Here is a 16114-nt window from a genome sequence, read left to right on the forward strand (position 1 = left end):
AGCAAAGTGACAAAGAAAAATTAAAATTAATCTTTGAAAATACACAATTAAAGTGTAAGTTATAGGCAAATAATTCAACATGCAAATTTTACTTTTAAAAACTTGTTTTATTTTTTATGTTTCTAAAATTAGTAAGCTTAAAACTGGATTATGACTTTGGGCACCCTTGTGGACACACATTTGATCGTCCCTGATGAGGGTGTTCCATCCTCTCTCCTATGACTGTATATCAACTGTTTGTAAACATACACGTGCCCAGAAAAGCCAAGCAGGGTATTTTCTTTGCTTTTGTTTCATTTGTGCAGTAGCTTTTCCTCATTCAGTAATAAGAATGTCTGTCCCCCAGTCAAATAACCAGGCAGGTGAACGTATTAGACAATGATACAGAGAAAGATATATGTGCATATAAAGGAAAGGATATAGAAAAATAAGTAAAACTGTTAACGAAGACTACACTGGCAGAAACTTGTGGGTGCGAGTACAGGGGAGGAAGGGTATGGATTACAATCTACCACATAGTCAGAGTCTTCAGGCACATATTCATGGATATAAGATGTCGAGGAGGGAAATAAGTTAGATGGGGTGAAAAATCTATAGCCAGGCTGGAGAGTAAGACTATGAGCCAGGTGTTCACACCTGCAGTAAATGCAAGGGATTTGAGAAGCCGCAAGCAGAACTCAAACTAGATTCTTTGTCAAGTTAGCAGTCTCCTCCCCCGAATCCTGCCAAGCTGTCATCAATCTTCTGCTCCACTGGTGAAAGCTCTAGGTAGGAGAAATGTGTTTTCCACAGTACTAACACCTCTAGCAATACCGCCCTCTTCCCCACAAGGCAATATTGCAGGGATTTTCAGAGGTGCCTGACTCTGGCAGGGTGGGGGAGAGTCAGCAGGAGCAGAGACTCTTTCCTCTCAGGGCTCCTGAGGGCCTGGTATTCCCCGCATTCCTTGGGCTTCTCACGCCTCTCTGTGGATATTTTCTCCAGAGCTGGGCACCACATTTCTCCAGGTAACTGGGAGCAGCTGCAGAGGATCAGGTACATCCATCTTTAGCCGGTCCTCCCTTGATGCTATGGGACTCATGAAAACGTCTGTACTCCCATCAGACTGCAGGAATGTGCTGGATACTGTTGTTTGAAATCTTTGGGGTGATGGGTCTGTGTTGCTGTGAGAAAACCAAAGCAGAGAAGAGGATCATTCAGTGAGGAAGGCAGCTTTTCTTATTTTTATGATAAATGTTCATTCGCTCTACATGATTCAAAAGATTCAGGGCAATTCCCAGGCTCCAATCTAACTGACTTTTGGACCCCAGAAGATGAGCCCTTCCTATATCCCATTGACTAAAAAGCCATACTCTCTCTCATTCATTTTGCAACGTCTTTGCAACTTCGTCTACGTTTAACCCCTCTACTGACCTCTTAGAATAAGGCACTCGCAGCTGTAGGGAGAATAAAGAACAAGATATGGGAATTGCGAAACTTCATAAAAGAATATGGGGATGTTCCAGGAAGCAACACATTAAAAGTTGCCAGAAATCAGGGTGCCTGGGTGGCTCAATTAAGCATCCGACTTGATTTTGGCTCAGGTCATGATTTCAGTGTTGTGAGTCTAAGCCACGTGTCAGGTTCCTTGCTGGGGGATCCTGCTTAAGATTTTCTCTCTCCCTTCACCAACACCCCCTCCATCCCCAACAACCCCGGTTGCTCTAAAAGAAAAAAAAAAAGGCAAGCCAGAAATGCCAGAAATGGTCCACAGCAGAAGAGTAGCTTCTTTTTCTCTCTTCTCCAGTTGCATCTGACACTTTAAAGGAAGCAGCCAGAACTACTGGCTCCTAGGATATATTAAATAGGAGTCCTCTGGTTGTTTCTCTCAAGTGGTTGTAACTCCCTAGCAGGTTCTTCCAGGTATGAAACTCACAACATGACATCTGAGATCTCACCCTCACCCAGGAAAAAGGTGGGACTGTGACTAGCCTTCATACTAACCCTTGTCCATCTCTGCTCTGCCCTTGAAAGGGAGGTAGGCCCAGGGCTAAGACTCCTGTGACACCTGGTTTATCTAAGGAATAATGGGCCCAGGCTTCTCTGCCCTACTTGACTAGTCTTGTCCTTACCCGTCTCCTCAAAGGCATAGGAAGGAAGCAATCTCATTAATTCATCATCCATCAAGTATTCCACCCCAAGTATATATTCCTCTGAAGAAAATTATGCATCATAGTTATTATAGAACCCAGGGAGACATCGCTGGTGGATGAACCTTTTCTCAGAACCCTGAGTCCCAGGCATCCTCGAGGTGTTCTCCTAGCCCTAGGGCCCTCACCTCTTTGACCATGTGGCCTCCAGCAGTCCCTGCTTCCAGGGAGTCTTTTTTCAGTGTAGTGGTAGAGAGGATACGCTGGTGTACGATGCTCTTTAGACTGCATGTGAGTGTCTTGCTGTTCCGCATGGTGAGAACCACCTTCTTCTCCTCCTTCTTGGGAGAGCAGTGGATAGAGTGGAAAGGGGTCCTCTGCTCCTGTTGCTGCTGGTGCACTGGTAGTGGCGGGGTGGTAGATGTGTATAAAGAGAGGTGGGTACTAGGGTTGTTTAGAGAAGATAAAGAAAGCCCCTTGGTAGAGTCTGGTTTACTCTACTTTCTCTCTCTCAGGGGCTGAAGAGAGTCTGTTTATTAGCATGAAGACATGTTCATGCCAGAATGATGTTCTTTCTGGCCTCGGTGTGTTCTCTTCCCGGTATTCTCCCCCCTTCTCTTCTTTGCCCTGTTCTTCTTGCTCTTCAGCCAAGCTAAGGCCAGATGGAAAGTATGGCAGCTAAAGCCCTCAGTGACCCCATGCTGGACGTGCTCCTGTAGGGCCTCTAAGCTGGGGAAGACCCGGCAGCAGCCCATGCACCTGAAGCCGCTATCCAGGGCCACAAGCCATTCGGGGGTCTTGGCCCTGGAACATTCCTCCACAGCTGGAGGCTCTGCTGGGCTGTCAGCCTCCTCCTTTTCCTCTTGAGCTTCACTGTTCCAGCTGGACTCACTGCCAGTTAGGAGTTCCTTCGTACACACATGAAGCGGGGTGACTTCTGTATGGACCCTTTCAGGAAAGGCCATTTCTTCTAGTCTTGCCTTCTTTGAGGGAGGCTCCTGCTCTTCCTCTGAATCACTTAAGACAGCCACCCCCCTTTTCATTTGGACATGCATGTAGTAAATTTTCATGAGCCTTTCCTTCTGTGGTTGTACTGAGGGCTCAGAGGGCTGAGTACTACTGACCAGATGGAATGGAAATGAGACATATGGAAAGGGCGAAGAAGTCTCATGTTGCTCAGATTGTCCAGGATGAGAAACATCTTGGTGTTTTTGATGGCTTCCTACGAAAGAGAATTTCAAACGTAAGACAAATAGAGTCTGTATGTGATGTCCGGAGGTGTCAAGGTGGCCATGAGAATATTCCCATGCAGATGTGTGGAGCAGAAGTCTGTACACATGTGGTATTTCGGCATTCTATGAGTGGTGTGTTTTATTTGAGGTGTGTACCTGCTATAACTATGCGGGAATGTGGGTGTAGTGTGTCTTGTGGACTTGCATGTGTGTTTTGGGACACATCTGGTTGAACGCTTCCTTTAAGAATGTATTTATTTATTTATTTGTGAGAGAGAGACAGAGACAGAGAGAGCAGAAGTAGAGGGAAAGGGACAAGCAGACTCCTTGCTGAGCGTGGAGTGTGACATGGGGCTGGATCTCACTACTTTGAGATCATGACCCGAGCTGAAACCAAGAGTCGGATGCTCAAATGACTGAGCCACGCAGGCACCCCTGGTGACTGTTTCTGATGTTACTCAGAGGTGACAGTGAATGAGTGTGTGCATGTGTGTTACATAGTGTGACAGAGCATGTGAACAAGTGCGGGAATAATGCTGTTTCCTGTTGACACTGTAGCTTAGAATGCCAGCAGAAGTGACCTGAGCTCCTGAAATATGCCGCTCTGTGAAGTGCCCGAGTCTTCATGAGTGAAGTGGCATGTGGATGAGAAAGGCTGTACATGAAAGTCCATCCTCCTCAGGGTATATCCATTTTCTGCAGTTTGGCTTAGTGTGAGGGAGTTAAAACAGGTGATCTGTACAAGGGGTTGTAAAGGACTTATGGTATTAGTGTGTGAGTGGATGAGTCTGACTGTGTGAGGGAATGAAGGGACAAGGGTGTACCTATGCCATGCCAGAGACTGGGAAAGTGAATGAGGAAGGAAGGCAAGGAGAAAAGGAAGGAGAAATGGGACCAGAACTGGTAGGAAGGAACACAGATGCAGGAGTGTGGGTGAGGATGAGTTCATGCACCTCTGAGGGGGAAGGGTGTGATGAAATGTCCACACCACTGCGGGGCTCTACTTGACCTGAAGCTACAACGGTGACTGGGTCCTCCCCCTGAAGCTACACTCCCTTTCTGTTCCTCTGCAGGGGCTTCAGTCCTAGTCCCTCTGCCCTGAAGCCCTCTTCTGCTCTCAAGGGGAGAATAAGATAAGTCAGGCTTGGGCTGAGCAGCTCAGTTGTACCTGCTGTCTCTGCTCAGACGCGACCTGTGTATTTCCCTTACCGTCCTCTTTAGCGAGGATAAACTTACCAGAAGGGCAGATGCAGACGTATTCTGAGGAAGAAGACTTTTCTCCTGCAATCTCACTGCCAGGAGAGACCACATATGACTCAGGCTGAGGCACATTCTCTTGGTTCTTCCAGAATTCTGGGGAAAGGATTAAAAACAAAACAAAACTCTGAGATATGGCATCTTCTGGAGTCTGTGTCAACTCAAAGAGCTACACTGAATGGATATTATTAGTTAGACATCATTACCACACATGAGACTTAACTCTCATAGAAACTAAGGTGACTTTCTTCATTGAAATGCTACGATTTTCAGGTGACTTTATCTTTTAAAACTTCACTTACTCCTAAATATAACGAAATAATAATTAGTAAAACTGTGTTTATAGTGAATGACCATGATATTATCTCGTGAGATTTCTGGACATGTGTAGAGAGTATTGGACACTTAGAACCATGCCTGTAAAACAGTATGCAGTCACTAAAGTAGGATATTCTCAGCTTGGTTTTCCTTATAGGACACTGTGCAATGAGGGGGCATGGGGTGCAATTTTATGAAGAATTCTGCATGTGTATCTCTCTACGTATGTACTGATATCTGGTATCTATCTATAAACCCTTAAAAACACACGGAGGAGGTATGGATGGATAGATGGATGGATAGATAGATAGATAGATAGATAGATAGATAGATAGATAGAGGGCAGCCCCAGTGGCTCAGTGGTTTAGGGCCACCTTCAGCTGGGGGTGTGATCCTGGAGACCCAGGATCCAGTCCGACTACAGGCTCCCTGAATGGACCCTGCTTCTCCCTCTGCCTGTCTCTCTCTCTCTCTCTCTCTCTCTCTCTCTCTCTCTGTGCCTCTCATAAAAAAATAAATATAATCTTTAAAAAAGATAGATATATAATGTACAAATGCAGGTAAAATGAATTTTCAAGGTTCCCGGGGAACCCTGGTGCTGGAAATGTTCAAATTAAGACTTCACGGTCATGGCCCAAACTTCCTTTCCGAAAATATATTTCCACATTTCTCTTAGATATTTTATCTTCTCATTCAGATCTTTTAAGAACTTCTTCCAAAGAAGACAGGGATGCCTCCCTGGTACATTTCTGCTTATTAATTAGGAATACAGACCTTGGACAGTCCTCGTGAGAAGGGGTCATTTATGGCATTGCGGGGCATAGGCTCGTAATTCTAATTTTTGGCTAACATGCTGCCTCACCTCCCTGCCTGATTTCCCCCCAGCCCCTCCACTCCCACCATATTACCTCTGTCAAAGAGCTTGTCTGCAGGAGAGATACGGGAAATATATTCTGAGTCTGAAACTTCTGCCCTCTGGCTGTGGCCTTGGGCCAACCCAGAGGGTCCAGAAAGTAGAATGTCTTCATCTGTGTTTAAGACTTCTGGGAAAGAGAAGGACAATCAGATAGATGATATCTTTGCCTCCATTAAACATTCGAGAAATACCATGTATAATAACACACACAGCACTTGTTCCCAGGAAGATTATAGTCTGGCTTCTATCCAAAGGTCTAAAATCTAGGTACCTAAAAATATTTGCTGGAATGAAATGTCTGGTTACCTAAGAGAGCATGAGAGCCCTAGGTTGTTTCCTGCAGTTGATCAGAGGCTCAAATTCTTGCCTGGCACATGGTAAGGTGCCCATATTATTTGTTATTACTACTCCATTTACCACAAGAATAAATGCAGAGCAGGTATGTCAGTACAGGTCTTCAGTCTGCCACCTGTGGTTTATGATACTGAGGTTGTGTTGCCTCTGGGGAGGGTTAGGATTTACAGGAGAGAAATGACAGACTGTGATCTGTTGGCCTCCTCTTCCACATATCTGCTCCTGTGCTCCAGGGACCTCACCTGAGGGCTGCACAGCTCTGCAGGACTGGAGACTCCAGGGGGATCCCCAAAGCTGACTCCAGACGGCACTTCCAAGCATGGGCACAGCTCAACTGTCAGGAGCTACGGACTGGCCAAGTGGCTCAGCTGTCACTTGGCCTAGTTAGTGGTGTCATCTTCCTCATGTTCCACACACATTGTTCTGATCAGCTTTTGCCTCTATACTTACCATACTCATAAGCCTACCACTAAACTTTCCCAATTAACAGCTAAATTCTAAGTTGTTGATTGTTTTCCTCGTAAAATATGTATATTTCTGGGATCGGGTTTTACCTCTATCATGAACTTCAACACATCCCGAAAATCGCCAGTTAGTTTTTCTTCCTCTTAATCTACATTTCCAAACTCAACACTCAGTAAATAGGTAAATTTCTGTTCCTGATAAGATAACTCAAACATATTAAGTCTCTTCCTATGTTTAAAAAGTTTTTTGAAGCTTGTACCCAAATTTAACTTCACAAAATGCACCTACTTTGTCTCTTAGGTCACTGAAGAGTATCTGGTAGGTCATGTTATAGGCATGAGACAAGTCAGTGGGGGGTGGATTATTTTTTAGAGACGTAGTATGTGTACCGTGTTCGGTGAGTACTATCTGATTGTGTACGTGTCTGTCATGTTTCTTCAACAATTTTACGTAGGAGGCGTACGGGTGCCATGGCCATTCTACGTAAAGGTAGCATGAGCATCATATATTAGCGGATGGTACAGCATAATCCCATATATGTGAAGGTGGTATGAGTGATCTGGGTGTCATGTACTACTGAGGTTCAAGTTGTGACGTACTGTCTATTTGATTTATGAGAGAGATATGGACCTGCGTAATTTTGTGAGATCTGTTGAGATTGTGAAAGTGCTAGGATAGAGGCAAGGTTAGAGGCGAGACCTCACACGAGGTCCTAGATTATGGAATTACATGAGGGGCCTAAGCAACTTGGGACAGAGGAGTTTTACACGATGTTATATGATTGTGTGGCTTTGTTCCCTGTTAATGTGAAATATGAAGTTCTACAAGAATGAGATTATTTGTGTGAGTTTGAGATGATAGTATCTAAGGAATGACATTAGAGAAGGAAAACTTGAGGAATACATATGCTGCAAAATGAGTTGTGAAGGTTCAAGATATGAGGATCTGAATTTATGAGTCTGTCTGAGAGTATAAGGAAATGGGAGCAGAGGGATGCCTGGGTGGCTCAGTGGTTGAGCACCTGCCTTTGGCTCGGGGCATGAGCCTGGCTTCCCGGAATTGAGTCCCACGTTGGGTTCCCTGAGGGAGCCTCTCCTCCCTCTGCCTATGTCTCTGCCTCTCTCTATATGTGTTTCTTGTGAATAAATGATTAAGATCCTTAACAAAAAAAAAAAAAGAAAAGAAAAAGAAAAGAAAGAAATGGGACCAGAGAATGGGAAATGAAGAGACAAGTGTCAATAGGGATAAATGTGAGAGGACTTTGTGCTAAGACTAGTAGAGTGTGTGATGGAATAAATATTCCTGTGTGCTCATGAGGGTTAGGAGGTTGTTGGAGAAGAATCGAAGGGTCTCTTTCAAATCACTGCCCCTTCTTCCCCCATGAAAGGACATATGCTAAGGAGTTCAGTCCTCTCTTAGAGAAAAAAGCAAAATCTACTGGTTCCTTCTTGGATGCCCTATCTGTTCTTTGCTGGCCCATTTCACACCAGCTGTCAGAGATTTCTCCGAGAGATCTGACATTTCTTTAGACTCCACCTTTGCAAACATGGCCCTGCACTTATGGATATTTGTCCTCTCTGAGATTCCCCTTGAATCTCCAGGCTTTGTTTTATATAGATGCAATGAACATCTCCTGGAGAGAAAAAAGACCTTGTGTTATCCCTCTCATCTGGACATGGGCTTGGATCACTTTATATCTCTCATCTATGAGTCTGTAAATAGAAATGCTCAGCTGGAGCCTCAGCCATGCTTACATCTCCCTTTGCCACTACCCACCTCCAGTTCAGACATCTCGACTTACCCGTATTCTTATTGTCAGAGGCACAGGGGAGGTCACTTGAGACAACGGCACTGTGTTCTTCCTGTGAGGTACTCTCACCAGGCTGTGGTGTATCCTTTTGCTTCTTTAAGATTTCTGTAATTTGAATTAGAATTAAAAAGATATATCTAGTGTTTCATATATTCAGTGCACTTGGATTGCTTACTCTGTGTCAGACACTCATGGATAGTATAGTCTCTTTCCTGGCCAAAGCTCCAAAATAGAAGCATTCGACCATTTTTACTTTTTCCCAAGTGCTCATGGCTAGCTGGATATAATATATGTACATTGTCTTTATTGAGGTCGCTGCGGTGTGTCTTGAAATTGTGTCATCACAGTGTACAGTCCATATATTTTAGTATTTGTTTCCCTGACTATACATACGTCACTGTGTCTCACGCATTTCATCAGAAGATGCCCATATCCTATCTGCAGAGTCCATAATGTTACCTTTAAGGCCCAAGGGACTTTGCAGATATTTTTAGATTAATGACCCTGAGATGGGAACATATTTGGGATTAGATGAGCGGTCCATATGCCATATTTTAGACTTCTGACCTCTAGAACCATAAGAGAATAATACATTTGTGTTGTCCTTAATCCACTGTTTGCGGTAAATTGTTAAAGCCTTCGGTAGATGATAATAAATGCTCCACATACTCTGGACTGACTAGGGGCTTTACAAACGGGCAGGCTCTATTTACCTGATTTCCTTTCTTTTCTGAGTGTAGAGTTGTTTATTTGAGTCCATGGTGCCCCCCATTCTTTGTGCAAAATAAGGAGCTTAGAATACTTGAGCTCCCAGTCATGTTGTATGTGACTGTCATCCAGTACTTCAGTTACATCTGTTTGGTGGATTATCTGCGAATCAGTGATTCCTGGTTTGGGTGTGGAAATCATCAAAACCTACTGGCATTCAATCACAGACTTCTCAGCTCACCTTCCGTTCCTGGCTTCCATTTCATCTTTCCAAATACGTTCTGTGTTTTCAAATTTTTTATCTTTTATGTTTTCTACTTTTTTATCTGAAACCTGTCTTTTTTTCACCCTTCTTTTCTTTATGATGTGACTGTTCTTTTCATCCAGCACATTATGTTATATTGTTATTAGATAATTGCTGTGGATATGGTCACTGCCTGACAGATCACCATTCTTTTGAAAGACGGTGTGCTTCTCCCCAGTTGCTTTAACATCTTTGTTATTGAGGTTCTGAATATTGGCTTTAGTGTCCTTAGTTTAGTGGGGATTTATTTTTGCCATTTCTGTAACGAGCTTCCTAATAATGTTTCCTGATTCTAAGGGTTTGTATCTTCCAGAGTTCTGAAAAAAACATCTTGGCAATTACTTCTTTATCTGTCTTACGTTCTCTGTTTTATTCTAAACAAGCATTAGTTTGATATGTCATTCTGTCACATTTTCTCCTCATTTATCTTAATCCTTTTTTCATATTTCCAATGTATTGATTACTCTGATTTATATTTGTAAGTAATTCCCTGGCTCCAGCCTTCAGGTCACAAATGTTCTTTTCCTCTGACAAATGTGATGTTTAACTCATCCACATTTTTTATGATTTCTAGAACATTATTTCTCATTTCTAAAACTTGTTTTTCTAAATCTTTTTATTGATAGTGTTTTATGTTTTTACTCGTTTAATAACTGTAAACATTCTTATTTACCATTCCTATTGTTTAATTAAATGATTTTCTTTGAAGCTAAATTTAGTGTTCATTGTGTTTGCAGAATCTACTTTAGATAATGTGTTTTGTAGTTTTACATGGGAGCTCATGTTCAGTAAGTCATTACCTATAAGACTCTTTTACATGGATGACTAACGATTCAGAGCTCTTTTACATTCCTTCAGTGGGAAATTACTAGAGTACTGCAATCTTTGGTTTAATTTTACATTAACTCTTCGCTTGTAGGTTTAACTGACATCACAGCAATTCTGGATACATCCCTCAATAAATGATATTTTCCCCAAAATGAATGCACAGAGTTTCTCTCTACCATCTGATAGTGAAAACTGTTTTTTTTTCTTTTTGTTTTTGTTTTTTTAGATTACTTACGTTTAATCATGAGAGACAGAGAGAGAGAGAGAGAGAGAGAGAGACTGGCAGAGAGAGAAGCAGGCTCCACGCAGGGAGCCCGACATGGCACTCGATCCTGTGTCTCCAGGATCAGGCCCCTGGTTGAAGGCGGCGCTAAACCACTGAGCAAACCGTTCTGCCCCATGAAAACTGTTTGTATTCAGTTCCTAGTGAGGATACAAGAACAAGAGACTCAGATTCCCAAATAAGAGATGAGAATAAGATTATAACTGGGTCTGATGTGTTTCTTTCTCCCACTAACTGAGAGATGCTGAGCTGGGTGTCTACCAGTCTGTTCAGGCTCCCATTGCCCTAATCTTCCCAGACTTTGCTTGCCTTTCTTTTCCCCTTACCAGTAGAAGACAGATGACTCAAGGAGGAATAACAGAAGTATTCTGATTCAGAGGATTCACCTTTTGCCTCAGGGACCGCAGTATTGTCTTCCAAAGAGTGGCCAGGTGGTGGATCACATTTGCTTGATTTTAAGATTCCTAAAAAATTGAATATAAGTCAGAAAAACAGCTGATTCCATTCTGTTCCCCCTCCTATACTCTTCACCCTAACCTATTCTTCCCATTGATTCTATGGAAATACTTTGTTCTGAACAGTAATCTTTAGTTTGGGCAGAGAATTGGTATCTTTCAGCATCCTATTCTTCTATTTGGATCCTCTACTATGGGTCCTCATATTCATTCATCTTGGTTAGAATTTTCAGTACCATTTGCCTTCCTTTATATTTGTTACATTTTTATCCTCTGCATTCTACCTCCTAGAGATTTACTGCCTCAAAGGAGACAAAATCTTAACTTTTGAAGAACACATTCTTTATTTTTATGTCAATGTCTCTCTTTCCATGCTAACCAAGCTCGTTGCTCATTAGTTAATTGCTGAAAATCATCATCACCTCTTATGGATATGTCTGATATGTGCATTACATACCTACTGTGGCAAAACGGTGTGATGGGTGCAATGTGCTTTGTGTCTATATGTTCCTAACATGTTGGTTTAAACAGAGCTAGGGCTTAAAGTGTAATTGATTTGGTGCTTGTGAATCTGAATATGAGATGAATTTTGTGTAAGTGATAATGGTATGTATGCTTTCTGGGTTTCAGTTTAGCACATATCCATGTGTACAGATTCTGCGTCCTATGTCTACGGATTTCAGTGTTTATATTTTGTTATAGGACTTAATATTCTCTTCGAGACTAGACTTGACATATTTGTGAAATATAAGGGAAGAATGAAATAACATTAGAGGATGTAAAAATCAAAGGTTTTAAGAGAAAGAATAAATGAACTTCGAGACTATATTTATATTAATACATATGCATAGATATAATCTATATTTATATTTAAATTAGTTATATTAGATAAATTTCACAGATGTAATGGTGAGTGAAAGAAACCAGACAAAAACTATACATTGTATGCTTCTATGACATTTAAAAACAGGGATAACTAAGCTTGGGTTTTAGAAGTCAGAAAAATTATCTGTGTTTGTGTAGCAGGAACAAAAACATGGCATAGAGAATTGAGGTGCATATGGAAATTATAAGGAAATGAATGATGAGAATAAGGAGTGCAGAGAGTCTGCACCGGGATAACATATGTGCTTTTGCTGGTTGATACTGACCTACCCTTCCATGTTTCTCTGGTAAAATTCTCATACCCAGACCCTCTCCCACCATTTCCTCAAATAAAACACTGCTCTCTGCTGATCTTTTTGGGATTACTCCACTCCTTTTAAGTATTTTTCCCTTGCAACTGATGATTTCTACCACTGGTCAGAGAAGAAGACAGAGATACAGTTGGAGTTTCTTTCTGTTTTGGTCAGCCTTTCATCAACTGATGATCAGAATCACTCAGTTCATCTCTGGCTTCTACCTAGATTCCATTTTATTCAATAAACTCTCCTTACCAGCACCAGTGAGCTTTTCTTGGGAGGAGGTGCTGAAGCATTCTGAAGAGGAAGAAGAGTCCTTTTCTGTCTGGCCTGAAGTTGAGGCCACGGCGCTTTGTTCATGCTGTAGAACTTCTTCTACGTTAGTACTTGCTGAGAAATCACACAAAAATAATAAAGATGTGGCCCATGATTGGTGTTTGCGAATTTATCCATCCATTAAACAAACAAGAAGAGTATAGACAAGACACGTTTAGTGAACACACATAGCCTCCATTTTCATGGAGAGCATAATATGGTTCATTTATTGTGTTTCTATCAGGAGGAGTTGGGTTTGTACAATGTTCCTTGTAACTGGAGCAGAAAGTGCAAGCTATCTCCTTTCTACCTGGACATACTACTAGATTGTATTTATCAGCATCTCTTGCGGCAGTTCTGACAATGGGATTAAGTTTTTGAAAATGGAAAATGAGTGGAAATGACATGTGACCCTTCCAAACAGAACCAAAAATACCTCTTCTGGGTCCCTCCACGCTCTTCACTTTTCCAGCTAGTTGGGATGTTGATAATCCAGGGTCTATTTTAAAGCTCAGGTTGATGATAGCAAAGATTCTATCAGCCCTGGAGACTTGCCATATTCCATTTTTATATACTCTGAGTTGTTATATAAGCAAGAAACCGATTCATTTGTGTACTAGTTACAAGGGCCAAATCTACTCTCACTAATGACGTAAGGACGTAATGTGTTTTTGAGAGGCAAATAATTGGATCTGGTACAGAGTAAGTGGACAATTATATTTGATATTAATTACCTTTTCCTGGCATACTTATATTCTATATGTGTGTATATGGGAAACACAGTTATGAGTACATGTTTTCCATGTCTCATACTTTACACTCAATAACAACTCTCAACACGGGCTAATTTTATTGCAGGTAAAATACAGATAACCTCGCTTTCCAGGCTTCTCTCCCAGAAAGCACAAACATTGTTCCAAATATCAAGTCCTCTTCCCAAGTAGGAGTCAACACTTGTAACTTCAGGGTTAGCCTTAATCTGCCCTCCCCCAACTCCCCAGCACTGAACAATGATTTCTCCTCCTAGATGTTACTTGTTTACTTTTAATTTCCATAGCAACCAGAACTACTTCAGTTTTCCATTTCTTCAGAAACAATCTCCTCAATTTAACCATTATCATTAAACAGTGGTATATGTACATATTCTGCCCTTTTCTTGCATTTTAGATAGGAACCCCGCATTTACATTCTCATAGTCTGAGACAAAATTCTTTTTTGCTTCTGAGTAAGTAAATTCTGACTTTATACTCTCATCCCTGTACAACCAGTTTCAAGTGCTCTTTTAAAAATTTCTCCTTACTTCTATGAGCCACATTTTCTTCTTCATTAACAGGAGAAAGTACTACTGGAAAACTTATAATAACATCCTATACTACATCAATGCCCTTAGGCAGAAATAAAATATAGGAAAATACAATTTCCACAGAAAGAGTACTAATCAGCCACTCACTAAGTCTGTAGTGCAGTAACCCAGAGTGACATAGAGATGGCACAGGTCTTAAGCTGCAGAGACAAGGTTTTGGTCACTTGAATTTTCTCTTGACTCTCAGAGACTATCTGAGCCCTCAGAAAGACTAGCATATATACACATCCCTCCCCCGCTTCCCTTCTTCTCTCCTCCTTTCTTTAGAGGCAGTTCCTTGTCACCCTGTGCTCAGAGAAGATGCTTAACACATACCTTTTGACCTCTTGACAGTTTGGGGGGAACTTGTCCTTTCTAGATGCTTCCTTTTTTGTTTCTGCTTCATGGTTCACCTCTTCAGAGAGTGACTCCAATCAGTACCTTTCTCCCTGAAACTCAGCTCAGAGAGTCGGCTAACAATAACGAAGAATCAAACTAATTCACTTGTACACTCATGAACAACAAATCAGTAGAGAAACTACTTCCTCACTAAATCACTGTCCTGACCAGTGCTCAACATACCAACAGGGCTATTATGATGCAAGCCAGCATCAGTGTTCTGTGACCTAGGGATTACATCAGCACACACCAGGAACCCTGCTGATACTCACAGGATTCAAGGACTGCCACAACTCAGACTAGAGCCATTGCTTTCATCCACTGGGAACTATCATCAACTTGAATTTGTGTATCTTGCACTTGACATCAAAACAAGAGAAAAGAGGACTTGGATTAACTAAAGAACATTCTTTCTTGTGTCTACAGTAACCACATCATTGAATCTCCCCACAGAGAAGGCAATACCTGAGACAACTAGGGTTTAACCATGCCTGAATGATAGAAAACAATTCACATTAGATCTTATTAGTAATATTATTTAACTTATGTGAAACAGTTATAGCTTTGGTATATGTGAGTGTATAGGTGTGGATTTGAGGGCATTTCATAATTCTATACAACGCTAAAATATTTTGAATTTTCCCCCACCACTGGGAATAGGCTCGTGTATTTTTACAACAAGCCACTGTCTCTTTTGCTATTCTTTTCCTAATTATTTCCCAAGAGGTTTGGAGAAAGAGAAAACCCCTAAATTTACATTCCCTGGCCCTCATAATGAATCCTATTCTGGTCAAGCCTAGAAGTCTCATTCTCCAGGCATCTGTTCCAGACCCCAGTCTATGTCCTCTGGAAACAGCTGGGCTCTGTACAGAGTCCAAACTCTGTGGTTAGCTCCATCCCACCTCCCATCCACCACTGCATACACCCCCCTCCCTCAGAGACAATCTGTATTTACCTTTATTTATCAGTTACACTAGAACCAGGCCATGGTCTCGAGCCTCCTTCAGTCTTCTCTGGCCCCAGTGGGTGCTGCCTCTGTACATTCCCTTCACTTACTAGAGGCTCAGCCTCTTAGAGTCACTGAATGGCAGGCACATTCATCAAGAATGCTTAGCCTTCTTACCGATCAGATAAAGTAAAAACAAAAATTAGATACTATTTTACATGTATCACATTGGTAAAAGTTAGGTCAAACTATACACATGATTATAAGGATATGGGTTTAAAAAAAACAAATCTTCATGATCTAAAATGTCTTCTGCAGCCATGCTGAAGAACAATTAGTCAACATATTATAAAATTAAATAAGCATATAAGCCATGATCCTATAATCTCATTCTTTAAAGGGACCATTGCAAGACTGATACTAATACCATTATTTATATTAGCAGGGAGCTGTCATGTTAGTTTAGTTTCCAACTTCAGTGGAATGGGTAAGCAAAGTGTGGTAGGGACATATGACAGAATTCATTGCCAGGAATAGAAGTCAAGCCCCTTAAGATACATGCCTACAGAGCAGAGCACCAGGAAGGAACTGGCAATCAGAGATTAAAACAAAAACAAAAACAAAAACAAACAAAATATAATCAATGAAATAACCACAAATATTTCCTTGACCAGACTAGTGACTAAGGAGATTCATGAAATTAAGAGTGAATACATTTTGGAAGAAAAAAAAAAAAAAAAGAAAGCCACCCAAAAGTAAAATGGCTCAGATTATGTCCAGATCTAAGGAAGAATTGTTCTAAACATCCTTTACTGTGTTAATTCCCTATGTCTGCTACAGTAAAATAGAAGAAATTAGTGACTTAAAATAAA

The 16114-nt window shown here is 41.5% G+C and overlaps 2 protein-coding genes across 6 annotated transcripts in view; both read right to left on the reverse strand.

Moving 5' to 3' along the window:
• LOC140642019 (uncharacterized) overlaps positions 1–16114 on the reverse strand; it is a 456943-nt gene that overhangs the window by 368976 nt on the left and 71853 nt on the right. The gene's annotated exons all lie outside the window — the stretch shown is intronic.
• LOC140641219 (protein FAM170A-like) lies at positions 87–14488 on the reverse strand. 5 transcript variants are annotated; one of them, XM_072840719.1, is made up of 8 exons: positions 14234–14488; positions 12496–12630; positions 10931–11068; positions 8473–8586; positions 5845–5976; positions 4598–4714; positions 2318–3351; positions 87–1163 (listed from the first exon to the last, which is right to left on the reverse strand). In XM_072840719.1, exons 1-7 carry the CDS (start codon positions 14301–14303, stop codon positions 2666–2668), a joined length of 1392 nt encoding a protein of 463 aa, XP_072696820.1. In that variant the 5' UTR covers positions 14304–14488; the 3' UTR covers positions 87–1163; positions 2318–2665. The 5 variants fall into 5 exon arrangements, with proteins under 5 accessions (XP_072696820.1, XP_072696822.1, XP_072696819.1 ...); XM_072840721.1 differs by having other exon boundaries at positions 10991–11068; positions 14234–14487; XM_072840718.1 differs by having other exon boundaries at positions 5845–5979; positions 14234–14486.

This window comes from Canis lupus, chromosome 10 (genome assembly GCF_048164855.1).
Source record: "Canis lupus baileyi chromosome 10, mCanLup2.hap1, whole genome shotgun sequence".
NCBI lineage: Eukaryota > Metazoa > Chordata > Mammalia > Carnivora > Canidae > Canis > Canis lupus.